At 47.9% G+C, this 13,561-nt stretch overlaps 1 protein-coding gene across 1 annotated transcript in view; it reads left to right on the top strand.

The window, feature by feature from the left end:
• The first annotated feature begins 7,667 nt into the window (after positions 1–7,667).
• Positions 7,668–13,561, top strand: part of TGFBR2 (transforming growth factor beta receptor 2) — a 54,115-nt gene continuing 48,221 nt past the window's right edge. The window contains exon 1 of the mRNA XM_074345360.1: positions 7,668–7,801. Coding sequence (XP_074201461.1) covers positions 7,708–7,801 — 94 coding nt within the window. The 5' untranslated portion in view covers positions 7,668–7,707. The remainder of the gene's footprint in view (positions 7,802–13,561) is intronic.

Below are 13,561 nucleotides of genomic sequence, written 5' to 3'. Positions count from 1 at the left end.
CCTGCCCCCTTCCCTCCTGTCTCACTGGCTCAGACTGGATGTGGAGCCTTGGACAAGCCACTGATATCTTGGAATCTCAATTTCTTCATCTGTCGAATGGATAAGCATTTACCTTGGTAATTCTAATAATAATTCCTGCCTGCCTTCCATCAGGTGGCTTTTACAAGAAACCCTTTGCCAACTGAAAAATGCTACACCAATATTATTTTTTAGGTCTGACTAAAGCCGCTACCCTTCACTCAGAAGTAGAATTTTCTGTACAGAATTGTTATCTTTCTGAAAAAGTATCTAGGCATAGGACCTGATTTGAAAACGTATAGAAGTTCTGCAGTAAAACCATAATCTAGTTTTCTTAGTCAGAGAAAAATGTCCTGGAGAACATGGGTGTTTGCCAGAGAAGAGGCAGAGACATTTCATGGGAGTAGATGGCTGAGATGAAAAAAGTAGACCATAATAAAAGGTAAATCAGGCAAACAGAACATTAAGTATTGCGAAAAGAGCTCAATGTTTGCATTGTTTTTCAAGAGTTTGTTTTGGGCGTGGAGACAGAATGGTTAATGATAAATTTCAAAGGCAGCCGCTCGGAACGACTTCCTGTGAAATCCCATAGAACTGGTGGCATTCCGATAGCCTTTAGGTGGGGTGTGACCCCACAGGGCAGACGCTGTAATGTCACTGAGACTTCGAGATAAGCATTTACCTTGGTAATTCTAAACGGGCAGGAACCAGTGAGTCCACTGGCAACCTCAGGAAGGAGGCAGCCCTTTGAAATGCCTGCAGCACCAGGGGCTCGTGCTTTCCCCATGATTCAGCACGTTAATCATTAATAACCTCCGAGGATTGTCCAGATGATTATGTAGGAGCACGTAGCACACTGGGAATTCTTCACCCGATACACGCAGGCTAAGGGTTTTGTTTCGAAACAGTCTCTGCAGTCGTTCCTAGCCATTAATTTAAAGTTTCTGTGTTTATAGCACGGCTGGGAACTGACCAGTTTGTCATTGGCGAATATTTGGTTACCTTTGGTAGACGAGGGGGAGCTAGAAAGGGCGAGAACTACCTTCCCCCTACCAGGGAACACTAAGCAAAGAAAGACGGTCTCAGACTGACTTCTGCTCCACGCACAAACACTTACTAACAAACCAGCATCGACTTCCTCTGTGGGAAGATGCAGACTTTGCTCTGGGTCCTTTCAGATATTCTGAAAGTATTTTGCAGGAAACAGTCACTCCAGGAAATCGACAATTTTCTAGCAGTAGAATTCAGTTAATCTGAGATCAAGGGTCAGAAGCTCCCACAGTGACTGAACACGGGGTACTGGGTTAGGCCCGGAGCTCCACTCCTTCGAGCCAGTCTACAAATCCTGCACACCAGTTATTTCATCCCTGAAAATTCATTTCTGACCTCCTTTCTGTCAAGTAACAAACCCTCTGGACTTGATCAAAGATAAGAGACGGCTCAGGTAGGGGACAGGAGGTATAGCTCAGTGGTGAGTACATGCTTAACATTCACGAGGTCCTGGGTTCCATCCCCAGTACCTCCATTAAACAAAATGAAACAAAAAAACAGCAGCAAAAAAAAAAAGCTTAAGTAGTGGCAAAAAGTAGAGTCTTTTGATAAAAGCTTCCTAAATGCTACCATTACCATCCAAATACCTATTTTTAACTAGACTACAAAGTTTTTACCAGAAAATCTCACCATATTCATTGGTTCTAATTAGCACACATGCACATTACCTGTTCAGAGCTGTGTAATACCATGGATTCAAAGGATAAATTCAATGTAGCTCTTAAAATGGTCACTATCATTTCTCTGACACCAACTAAATAAATTCACTCTCTCTATATATATATATATTTTTTTCAAGCCGTTGAACTTGTACTGTTAAGTGAGTTTGTACTTTTGTGAAACGAACCATTAGAACAGTTCGCTGTGATTAAAGTAATAACTTCTGTTTGATTAAGTTTCTAACTTTCAAGTCTTGTAATTTGGTTAATAGCTATTTACTCAGTTGAATAATTTTGGAGCTTGGAAAATAACGTCAAAATGAGAGTGAAGTTGCACAGCATCTCCAAGGAAGCAAGTGCAGTCGGCCCTCTGCATCCACAGATCCCACATCTGAGGATTTCAACCAATCACAGACGAAAAGGACATAAAAAAATTCCAGAAAGTTCTAGAAAGCAACACTTGAATTCTCCCAAGCTGCCAGCAACTATTCACATAGCATTTACATTGTATTTACAGCTATTTATGTAGCATTTACACTCTATTAAATCTAAGTTACAGCTCTATTATCCTCCTCATCTCTCACCCACCCTGATAAAGACCCCCATGCTAGTATTTGCTGAATGAGAACCCTGATTCCAGTGGGAGGAACTACACAGACACAAGGCAAAGACCATGAATTCCGGGGAGGGGGAAGCTGAACTGGAGCCAAAACACCCAATCTAAAATCCTCTCCAATTTCTACTCCAGGCCATCTGAAATCTGTGCATTTTCTTACCCACTCCAAGCTCACACATCTTGTCTTTACATGGCCGATCTGCGTATCCATAACATCCTTCCTCCCGCCTTCACCTGACCATCCTTCAAGATACAGCTCAAAAGGCATTCCCCCCCCCCGCCCCGCCTTCTCTGACTCTCAGGCTGGGTTAATGGCCTCTGGGGCCTGCTTCGTGGCACCCCGAGCTCATCATCATTGTGACAATCCTATTATCAGATTTACCAATGTTATCTGTTTACGTATCTATGTTTCACATTAGATCATAAACAAAGCCTAATGAATGCCCTTCAGTTAAGGCTCGGATTACGTTCTCTGAGTCCTCATATCTTCGGTGCTTAACCTGGTATTTGGGTCACAGTAGAGAATCAGATGCTGGTTGAGTGAATGAATGGATGGAGAGTAGGTTGAAATCGTAGCCTGAAGGCAATGGGAAGCCACTGGATCATTTTTAATGTGGTTGTTATTTCTAGAGGGGAACATTGTGGCAGCCATGAAGGATGGAGTAGGAAGGGTGAGACTCAGGTATGAAGATCAGGAAACTGATGTATTACTACGTGAAATAAGAGACAGCACTAAAATGTCACTGCTGGCCATGAGAACAAGCAGACTCAACAGATATTTAGGAAGTAACTGTGTAAGAGGAAAGAACAGAGCTGACTCCATATTACACCTGTTCCTTTGGCTCTGCCTCTGTGCTGAGTCACGCTGGTTCTGCACCTTTTGTAAAAGAATGTCACCTAGAGCCTGAAATACACAGGACAGCTCATTCTCGAGGGTCTGACCTTTAAGGGTATAACACTTTCCCATTCATATAGAGATAAAAAGTTGCAGAACAGAGAATAGCATTTGTCTGGTTGGAGGTTTACAGGGACATTGTGACTGGACCTACTCACACAGCTGCAAGAACAAAAGATCCCAGCACCAAGAAGTCTGCAACAACCACATCTTCTCCTTTTTTAGTATAAAAGGAGCCTGAATGGGGAAGATGGTTCTCTGGGATATTAGTCCCCCAACTTCTAGTCTGCTGGCTTTCTGAATAAAGTCGCTAATCCTTGCCCCACCACCTCGTCTACCAATTTACTGGCCTGTCGAGTGGTGAGCAGTATGAACCTGGACTCGGTAATAATAGATCCTAATGCCTAGTTAGTTCTGGAGGGTAAGAGAGAGGCAAATTCAGAGATAGTTTTTATGTTTCTGGCTTGGGTTACCCATTGGAGATAGAGCCTCTTTTTTTTTGATATGGGGAGTGTACCCAGGGGCAGATATTCTGGAGTCCAATTTAAGCTTAATGAGCCTGTGGTACCAGTGGAACATCCATGAAAAGAGCTGAGTAGACAACTGGAACAACTGTAGCGTAGGGGAGAAATCAGAGCTTGGCAATTAGATTTGGAATCATCATATCTCAGTGAAGCCGCAGAAGCAGATGTGGCCCCCAGGAGGAGAGAGAGGAGAGGCAGAGAACAAAGTGGGTGAGCACAAGCACTGACCAAGGAGTGGAAGAAAGCAAACCTGTAAAGATATTGAGAAAGAACTGCCAGATAAGCATGTAAGAAGGCGGCGGGCTGGTTTGCTGGGGCTGCCATGGCGAAACACCGCGGATTCCGCGGCTTAAACAACAGAAATTACTTCTTACCGTTTCAGAGGCTGCACGTCCAAGGTCAAGGTGTCAGCAGGTCTGGTTTCTCCTGAGGCCTCTCTACTTGTCTTGCAGACGGCTGCCTTCTTCTTGTGACTTCACGCAGCTTTTTCTCTGTGTGTTCTTATGTTTTTTCCAAAAGCAACTATTTGTGCTTTCTGTAAACATGTGGCCCAACTGCAGTTTCTATTAATACCTGTGCAGAATAGAAAACAAGGAAATGGATTAGGGAAAGAGATTTTAATTTTTCCTCCATCGAAGACAAGAAACACACAGTAAATACTGTAGGGCACGGAGTGGCGTTCAAGTTGAAAAAACAATCTGGGTTTTCAAGGACTTTGCAATTGCTGGGGCAGAATTTCAAAAAAGTAAGTGAGTAACAATAGCACACTCCACGTCAGCATGGGACAAACATAAAAATATAGGTTAAATAAGTTAAATGTTCCTGGGTTTTCCCTCGGGGAGTGAAGGGATCACACTAGGCTGGAGGAACCACAAAATGTTTCCTGGAGGAGCTGGCATCCTGGATGACCTGAAGGGTTGGGTGTCCCTCACAAATTCACTACTGGTCTGCTTCACAATGAAACAGGAAGGAAGGGGCCAGGGCACGGCCATTCAAGGAATGACACAGCAGTTAACACCAAGATGGCAGAAGAGTCAACTCCCAGTAGACCCTGAGGCCCCAGATGGGGGGAGATTTGACTCCCAGTAAACCTTGAGCTTCATTATACGCTCATTGTAATATTAACATGGTGAATGGCACTCCCACAGGTGCCATGACAGTTCCCAGGCTGACCATAAAAGGTCAAAAAGCGGGCGGTTGCCTGATTCCTGAGAATCTCAGCCCCTTCCCCAAAGTAACTGGAATAATCCTCCCATTTGTTCGTCAAACTGCGATCTGCATGAGTTTTCGTGTCTCTGATTTCTTTGTGATGCTTTCTAAAAGCCGAGTTTGCACTTGGCAGTGCTGAATTCAGACTCTCAATTTCACGGGAGATTGAGGATTAAATCAGAAATGTTAAAGGCAAACGAAATTAAAATCAACATTAGTCCTGTCTGATGACAGAGTCCCTCAGTTAAATATTCCACCATGGAATCAAATACCTCACACCTGTGGCCTTAACAATGTAACACATCTGTCTTTGCAGTAAATACAGAAAAGAAGGCCTTTGGTACCAACTGGGCATTTATTTGCCTCGGTGTGTTCTAGGGAGTAAAGAAGTGTATGTATACTGCCCAGAGGAACTTGGGTGTATTTAGAAAAAAAGGAAAAACAAAACCAAACCACATACTTCTCCACTTTGAAGAAAAGGTAGTCATAGTGATATCCTACTCAGCTAAAATCTAGCCTGTTTATATCTCCATTTATTAGGTAATAGAATGCCTTTTCCTGAGTTATTAAATAATGAGAATGATTAGCTACAATTTTTTTCCAAATCTTGATTATCTCCTTCGTTCATTCATCCAACCAGTATCTAGTAAACACCTACTATGTGCTAAGTCCTGGGGGTACAAAAGTGAGTAGAGGAAAAGATCTCTGTCCTCAAGAAATTTGGACTTCATCTGGGAGAAGGGAAAGGAAAGAATGACGCAGATTGTTATAAAACTACAGCTGTAGAAAGTATTAAAAAAGGAGAGGCATATGGTGCCAAGAGAAGCTATAATAAAATGTCTACTCAGAGAAAGCTTGCCCATCAAGGAAGTCAGATTCACCCAAGGGGGACCAGGAGTGCACTGGGTGAAGAGACAAGGAAGGCCAGAGGCAGCGAAGTTACCCGGGGGACGGCTCTGTGCGGGAGGCACCCAGGGGTACCTTCTAGAAATCTGGACAGGCTCTCAGCAGAAGAGAAGCCCAAGGGGAAGGCTGCAAGAGAGGAGGGGGCCTGATGGCAGTTAAAGGATCTGGTTTCTATCTTCTTTCTCAAGAGCAGCAGGAAGCCATCACATGATTTTTAACAGAAGGGCTGGTATAATCAGGGTTGCATTTGAAAAGCTGACTTTAGCTCTGACTTGCGAAATTGATTAAAAAGGCCTAGGAAACAGGCCCTGACTGGGGATGAGTGGTTGGGAGACATCCTGCAGGAGGCATGGCCATGGCACGGGCAGTGGCTGTAGCGGAAACGGCGAGAAAGAGATTCTGAACTGAACTTTCCTCCATCACTCAAGTGGCTTTTGGCAAGGCTGTCGGTGGGAAGGAAGATGCCCAGCCCTGGTGATTTCACCGCACTTCCTGCCTCCTAAATTCAAGAACTAGGAAGTGGTCTTTTCCTAAAGGACCCATTGAGAGGAAGCGTCGGCGCTGGGTTGGGACAATGATCACAAGACTTAAGGTTCCAGGATCAAGCAAAAGAGCTCTTAGATGGACTGGGAGAGCTATTTGCCATTATTCCCAGTAAGCCTGGCCACCTGCCTCTGCAAACAAGCTTTCTCTCAGATAAAGGAGTTTACTGTGTAACCTGCTGGAAGATGTCTTGACCACAGGGCTGTACGAAATCTAAGTCTTTGGGGGCTGGAAGTAGGGTGCGCACGTTAAGTCATTATCCAACCAAGACGCATGGGAAAGAGCAAAGGGGGCTCCTTCACACCTGATAACACTCTGAAGATAACACTTCCCGCCATCATCCTCGTGGGATGCCTTAATCCTTTACAACTGCTCACTGAGTCACCCGCAGGAAGAAAGGGCTTTGGGGCTCCACCCGAGCTCTTCAGAAATGCTGCTTCTTGGGTTCTGAATCAGAATCCGCGTTTTAGCAAGACTTTCAGGTGGTCCACAGGCACATTCAAGTCTGAGAACAAACTTCCGGATTTCCACCTCCAGTAAGAAAAATATTTCACCGCGGGGACGGGGTGTGTGTGTGTGTGTGTGTGGACAACCGAAACCAAGATTTAAGCGGGCAATACTTACCGTTTTATTTGAAAAAAACGAGCCCACGACTCAGGTTTTAGCATCTCCACGCTTGGCTCGCCACTTGGCGTTTGCCAACACTGCCGTGAGGCGCTAAGAATACGCGGGAGGGAGGGGGAGAGGGAGGGTGCTGCTTTGGGTGCGGGGGCAAGCGCGGCCACTTTCTACGTTCAGGGGTTCGGTGACTTTCTCAAACGCGTGCGCTTCGTCCTCCGCTCAGGAAACAGTCAGGAACTCGCGAGGGCGGCGAGGGGCCGCTGAAAGTTTGCCAGCGCCGTCCTCGGAGGGGGGCCGGTCCCGGGGACGTGATTGGCAGCTGCGAGGGAGGGCGAGGGCTGGGAGCCGAGCCCAGGGAGAAGGCTCCGGGGCGGCGAGAGGTCCTGCCCAGCTGTTGGCGAGGAGTTTCCTGTTTCCCCCGCGGCGCCCGGGTGAAGTCGTGAGTCACTCGCGCGCCGGGACCGACGACACGCCGCGCGCGCACCCGCCGGGCCCGGGCCGGCCTCCCGCGCAGCTCCCCTCGGCCGCCGGGGCCCCTCCGCGCGGCCGGCCGGCGCCACATCTGGCCGCACCGCTGCCCGGCGCCCGGCGCGGGGTCCCCAGGGCGCGGCGCGGAGGCGCCGCGGGCGCGCGCGGGCCGGTCTATGCCGAGCGGCGGGGGCTGCCATGGGCCGGGGGCTGCTCGGGGGCCTGTGGCTGCTGCACGTCGTCCTGTGGACGCGCATCGCCAGCACCATCCCGCCGCACGTTCCCAAGTCGGGTGAGTGGCCCCCAGCCCCGGCGCGGCGCCGGGGTCCGCGGGTCCCGGCCGGGCTTGCGCTGACAGTCGGCCCCGGCGGCGGGCGCGGGCGGAAGCCGGGACGTGGCCCCGCGGCCCGCGCCCCGGTGCCCCCTGCCCCACGCGGGGACGGGTGCGTTTTTCTTTGCAGGTCTCCGGGAGAGTGGCCGGGGGCGCGGGGCCCCCTTTGCGCGGGCAGGAAAGGCGCAGTGCCCGCCGCGTCCCGGGCACCCCCACCCCCGGAAAGGGAAGTTTGAGAAGTTGGTGATCCGCGCAGGCAGGAGCCGCGGCCCGAGCGGCCTCCAAGCGGCGGGCACACCTGGGTCCCCACCCGGGATGGCCCAGCCGCCCCGAAATGGCAGGGGACCCCTTCCTCAGCTCCTGCCGAGGGCCACAGGCCTCCCTGAGCCGGCGACTTGGCCCGGAGTTCCTGTACCAAAGTTTCAAGAAAAGCAGCGACTTCCAAAGGAAAGTTGTCTGGCTCCGCTGCCGACTGGCGTGGATGGAGCAGGGAGTGGGGCTTGTCAGGTGGAAGCGGAGTATTTACTGAGTGCCCGCTAGGTGCCAGGTGCCAGGTCCCGGGCACGATTGCCTGGAGCAGGACAACCCCGCCTTCCGGCCTGGAAGGGTCTCTGCAGGCATGTGTGGTGGAAACGGAAGGGTTAAAACCGTGGCTCCCCTGCCCACCTGATCTTGACCTTTAGAGGGTTTTGAGAGGGGAAAAGGCAGGAATTCAGCTCTTAAGGATTTGTTATGGAACGTATCGAACCCCTGAGACCTTGAAAGAAATTTTGCAGCTCTGATCTGCATAACTGAGTATTTGCCTCTGGGGTCTGGTAACTTGAGTGTTTGGACGGTGCTGGGCCTCAGTCTCCTCATCTGTGGGATGATGTGGTGAGATTTGGATAAGTTTACATTCCCTTCGTCTTTGACATCTTCTGCCCCTCTCCTCCCCTTTGGTGACTTGGAGAGGATTTGCGATGAAAGGAGGAGTCTCTGAGAGCCAACATCATTGGAGGGCCGTGGGCAGACTTACCTTTGGTTTTTGTCTAGAAGAAATAGGCATCATGTTCCCCATGGGACCTTTCGGAGTACTTGAAGTGGACTGAGAGCTTTTTAAAATCATGTTTTATGTTGAAGGGGACATGGAGATGGACGTTTTTAATGGAATGAGGAAGAAACGTTCTTGTAAACAAAAAATCCTAACACAAATTTGAGTCCTTCAGTTGAATAAAATCCCACTGTGTCCTTCTTGAATGTTTTCTTTTCTTTTTTCCTTCTTGGATGTTTTCTTACATTGCAGTACCAGAATGTTCAACTGTCTCTATATCCCAAACTCTTAAAAACGGAGTTAGAGTTTGCTAATAAATAAGCAAGGGTTAAAAAAAAAACCCTTAGTTTTGTGTACATTAAAAATCATTACAACTTTTGTTTCAGATTACGAAAGAAGGAAATTAGTGGGCCCTGATTTTGTTAGGTTTTGTTTACAAGGATAAGATTTATGAGTTGCAAATTCCAGACTCAGTAATTCAGTTTCAGTTCATCTACACACACACTTTTAAACAATTAGCTTAAAGGCCAAGTGGCTTTTTATTTAGGCTTTTAAACAGTGCTACAAAACCCAAAGATCTCATATTTTTATGGAATTAAAGCCTCAAAATGGTTGAACTAATGTGTGATAAGGTAAGAGGAAATAGGATTGTTTACAGCCACCTCTTACATTACCTAAAAAACCCATCTTCCATTTAGTTTAGTATATTGACACGTGGGCAAAGGATTTGAGTGTAAGAGCAAACTTCACTATGACACAGACTTAAAAGTTTTTTAGTTTTTGTTTTTGACTCAGTAGGTTCACTCTTCCTAAGTGCCCCAAATTAAGTAATTATTCTTTGGGGGAGAACTGTAATGTCTGAAAACTCTTCAGATCTGAAAAATATGGCTTTTACTTTGCAGACGCCTCACAAGAGATTCTTGTTGAAGACTCAATGTTGTTAAAAGTGTCAGACAGATAAAACTCCTTTCCCCAAATCACTGCTGATTTTGTCGGGGTCAGAGACTGGAAATCACTGGGCCTACAATGTGGTCTTTGGTCTGTTTGCTTTCGCTCCCAGAAAGCACGTTTTTACCTTTGGGCCACTTCCATGACTGACATCTTATTTGCAACCAGTTATGGTTGGTATCAGACACTCACCATGTTTGGATTCCTGGCCTTTTTTCCAAGGCAGCGCCCCACCTCGAAATGATGAGTCCTCCTTGCTGTCTGTGGAGTCAGCACACCTGCAAAATGTTCTCTATTTCAGTTATCAGCACAGTTTTTAAATCTTTTCTTTTTTTAACTGTTTACTTTTCCAATTAAGAATGATAGTTCAAGAGGGGAGGAGGGTATAGCTCAGTGGTAGAGTGTGTGCTTAGCATGCACGAGGCCCTGGGTTCAATCCACAGTACCTTCATTAAAATAAATAAAACTAATTACCCTTCCCCTCAAAAAAAAAAAAAAAAGACAAAACAAAAAAATTCAAGGAAAAAAAAAAGACTGACACTTCATTGGTGCCACTGTGGCCGTCACTCATTCTTCCTTTTCCACAGTATGTTTAGAACATCACCAGGCAGGAGGCTTAGACCTGGAGACAGCATCCAAGTGAACAAGTCTTTGCTTCCACTGAGTCTAACATGTGGGAGCGTGTTGAGGCAGAGGGAAGGATGCAGATTTTAACCCTGTGTGCTTGGAAGTACTAGGGACCCTGGACCCCTTTGTCAGAAGCCCACTCTGTTGCTGAGTTTGCTGTCGGGGGAGGGGGTGCGTGCTGTTTCTTCCCAGTCCCCCACTGTCCCTGTGCACATGTGTTTCCATTGATCTTTTCTATACCTACCTTGTTCCAGGCCCCCAGTTGGGCCACCTCACTTCTCCATCCTGTAGCTGGCAAGATCGGTCCAGTGTGTCCATCCAGTCTTTCCTTTGAGGGAGGCTGGATGGAGGTGGAAGAGGGAAGGGGACACACTGTGGATTCAGGCCATCCTGGGTTCCAGACCCATCTCTGCTTCCTGGCTGTGTAGCCTGTTACAGCTTCTTTGCTTCCCTACCCCTCAGGGCCCTCATCTGTGAAATGGGGATTAAGGTGTTAGGGTGAGGATTAAATCAAATAATGCTTCAAAGTGCTTAGCATCATGCCCACATATTAAAGGTAGTGTATGTTCAGTAAATATCAGTGTCCACTATTATTACTAACTCCTTAACCAGCCCTAACAAGGCCCCCAGTGACTGATTCTTCAGCCTCACATGCACACTTTCTGGTCCAGACCCCTCACCCTGCGTGCTCACCCTGGGGGTTTGGGCAGCTCTGCCTTGTCCGTGCTGCTGTCTGCGTGGAACTCGTGCTACTGGGATCATTTAAACTCATGTTCTAAGTCTTCACTTAAGGGTCATCTTCTCAAGGAAACCTGCTTTGAATGCCCTGGGGGGCACTGAAGGTTCCCTCCCCAGGCCTCTCTTTTGGCTTGTTAACAATAGCAAGGCGGAATGGTATCTTTACATGACTCTTGCCCGTTAGGCCTTTAATTTTCTCAAAGGCAATGGGTTTGTCTGACTCATTTCTCTGTCTCCAGGGTCTCCCCCGGCGCCTGGCACATCACTTAGTGCCCAGGAGATGATGAGCTGAGCCTCGACTTCACCCTCCTGGAGGTGGTCTCACCCAGTGGAGCCTTTTAGCCACCAGGCAGTCACTGTGTATTGGGCATTTGGTCTGAATGGTAGAATCTGTACTTTCAGGGAGAATAGTTTTGGCTCTGATCTCAATAGGCAATTTGGCTGTTTTATACTATGTAATTGGTTCTTTTATCCCGATGAGCTATGGAAAACGATGCTTCGACCTCTGACAAACACGGTGGAAAGCTGCTAGATGTTTTCATCCAGCCCCTTTAAGCATTTTGAGTTACACAATAACATTTTGAGTTAGTGGAGGACATTCAGAGCCATTGGCAAAACTTTTTAAAAGGTTTGCCAAAGACTTCCAATTTCCAATAAATACTGATTTTGCTTCCCCCCACTCCTTCTTGAAGGCTGTGTTCATTAAAAAATGAAATGCTGAAATCTAAATTTAGCTTTGAAGTTTCTTTTTTCATCAGGGTCTTCTGTTTTGGTTTATAAGCAGTGAAGCAGGGTTGGTCTAAGGGAAGTGCGGCCCTGGGGCAGCCGCTGTCTGCTGACGAGCCGCGTGGGTACTATTCAGGTGTGACGCAAACCACCCGAAACAGTTTAAAAGAGGGCGAAGGAGAAATGTACTTCCTGGCTACTGCATGGCATGATGTAGCTGATTTCCACAGAACATGGATAAAGGGGCATCACATTCAGAAAGGGGGAACTTTAACCATCCAGCATCCATCCAGTGCCCCTGAGATCAGGATGTGCTTTGCTTGCACAATCTGCCTCTGATCTGAATGTCGGTGTACTACAGAAAATCCAGATGGGGTGGTCTCTTTGCCCAGGCAATCTCTACTGTGCCTAGTCTGACAGTGGGGTCTTGGTGGCGGGACCCACCACGGGTGACCTGAGCTTTGGCCATTTATACCATTTGGACCCGCAGAGTCTTTAGAGATGTGTATTGTCCACCCCAGATTCCAGGCGTGCAGGACCAGGATCCGTGCACAGACTTCAGACTACTGCTGGTGAGGACAGAAAAAGTAGACTTTATCTAGCATAACGAAGAGGGGTGGTTTGACTTTTGAGGTCCAACGCACTGGAAAGCGTCTAGGTGGTTAATACTCTTCTCCTCCCAAAGGGACTTGCCTTTTACTTTTAGGTCTTGGCCGTGAACACGAAGCAACTGTCTCCTCGCCTGTGGTCAATGTAGCATCTCTGCTCAGGCCCTTAGGGCTCCCTAGTGTCTGTATGTTATTGGCAGGACCAAAGCTTTGGATCATTAGGGTGGATTTAGCGCAGGGCAGGTGCCTGTGATGGGTGAGTTTGTACCTGGAGAGGCTGCCTGCTGTCAGGACACGCTGCTCTTTATTTTATATATGTTTTCTCTTTTCTGATGTATTTTTTCTATCCCCCCCCCCCCCCCAGTTTTTTCAGCTCAGCTGAAAGATGGGCCTAGTATACGGGCAAATGGAGCCTCTGGCTTGGGTTTTAGAGGGCGCTGCTTTTATTCTCTGACCAGGCCCCTGTCTGTGGGGTGAGGAGACTGTGGGCCTCTGAGTCCAGAGTCCTCCCCCTTTTCTAGATGACGTTTCAGGTACTGGGAACCCGAAGTTCACCGTTCAGGTGGCCTTGGTGGACCAGCTGTTAGGATCTTGGGGCCCATCTTCCTGAGGGCCTTCATAGCCGCTGGTCTGGGGGCCTGAGCCGGGGGGCAAAGGGACGGCTGTGACGGGGGGTGTGGGGTGTGAGGGCTAAAACTTGGATGTCCGTACACCTCTCACAAGGTACCTCTTGGTGCCAGAGAGAGCAGGCAGTGGAAAGAGGAGGGTTAAGTCGTTGGCCAGACCTGGGACCACGTTTTCCCACACCATCCAGTGCGAGGGCTGGACTCTGAGCTGTTCAGGAGTTTGAAAGTTGAACTTGATCTTGCAGATGTTATGAAGATGTGTTTGTCAATCAAAGGAGAAGGATAAAACCCATTTTACTGAGCACTTTGCTGGCCTGATTTATAACTTGTAACCTTGTGACCTATAGCACATGGGCTTTCCAGTGCTGGGGGTGGACCTGTCACCGGCAACGCGCCTTTGGGCACAGAATTAGGTTTT

Source organism: Camelus bactrianus, chromosome 17, assembly GCF_048773025.1.
Source record: "Camelus bactrianus isolate YW-2024 breed Bactrian camel chromosome 17, ASM4877302v1, whole genome shotgun sequence".
In the NCBI taxonomy this organism is placed as follows: domain Eukaryota; kingdom Metazoa; phylum Chordata; class Mammalia; order Artiodactyla; family Camelidae; genus Camelus; species Camelus bactrianus.
Note: the sequence above shows the minus strand (reverse complement) of the source record. Positions and strands in the feature narration are given on the sequence as shown.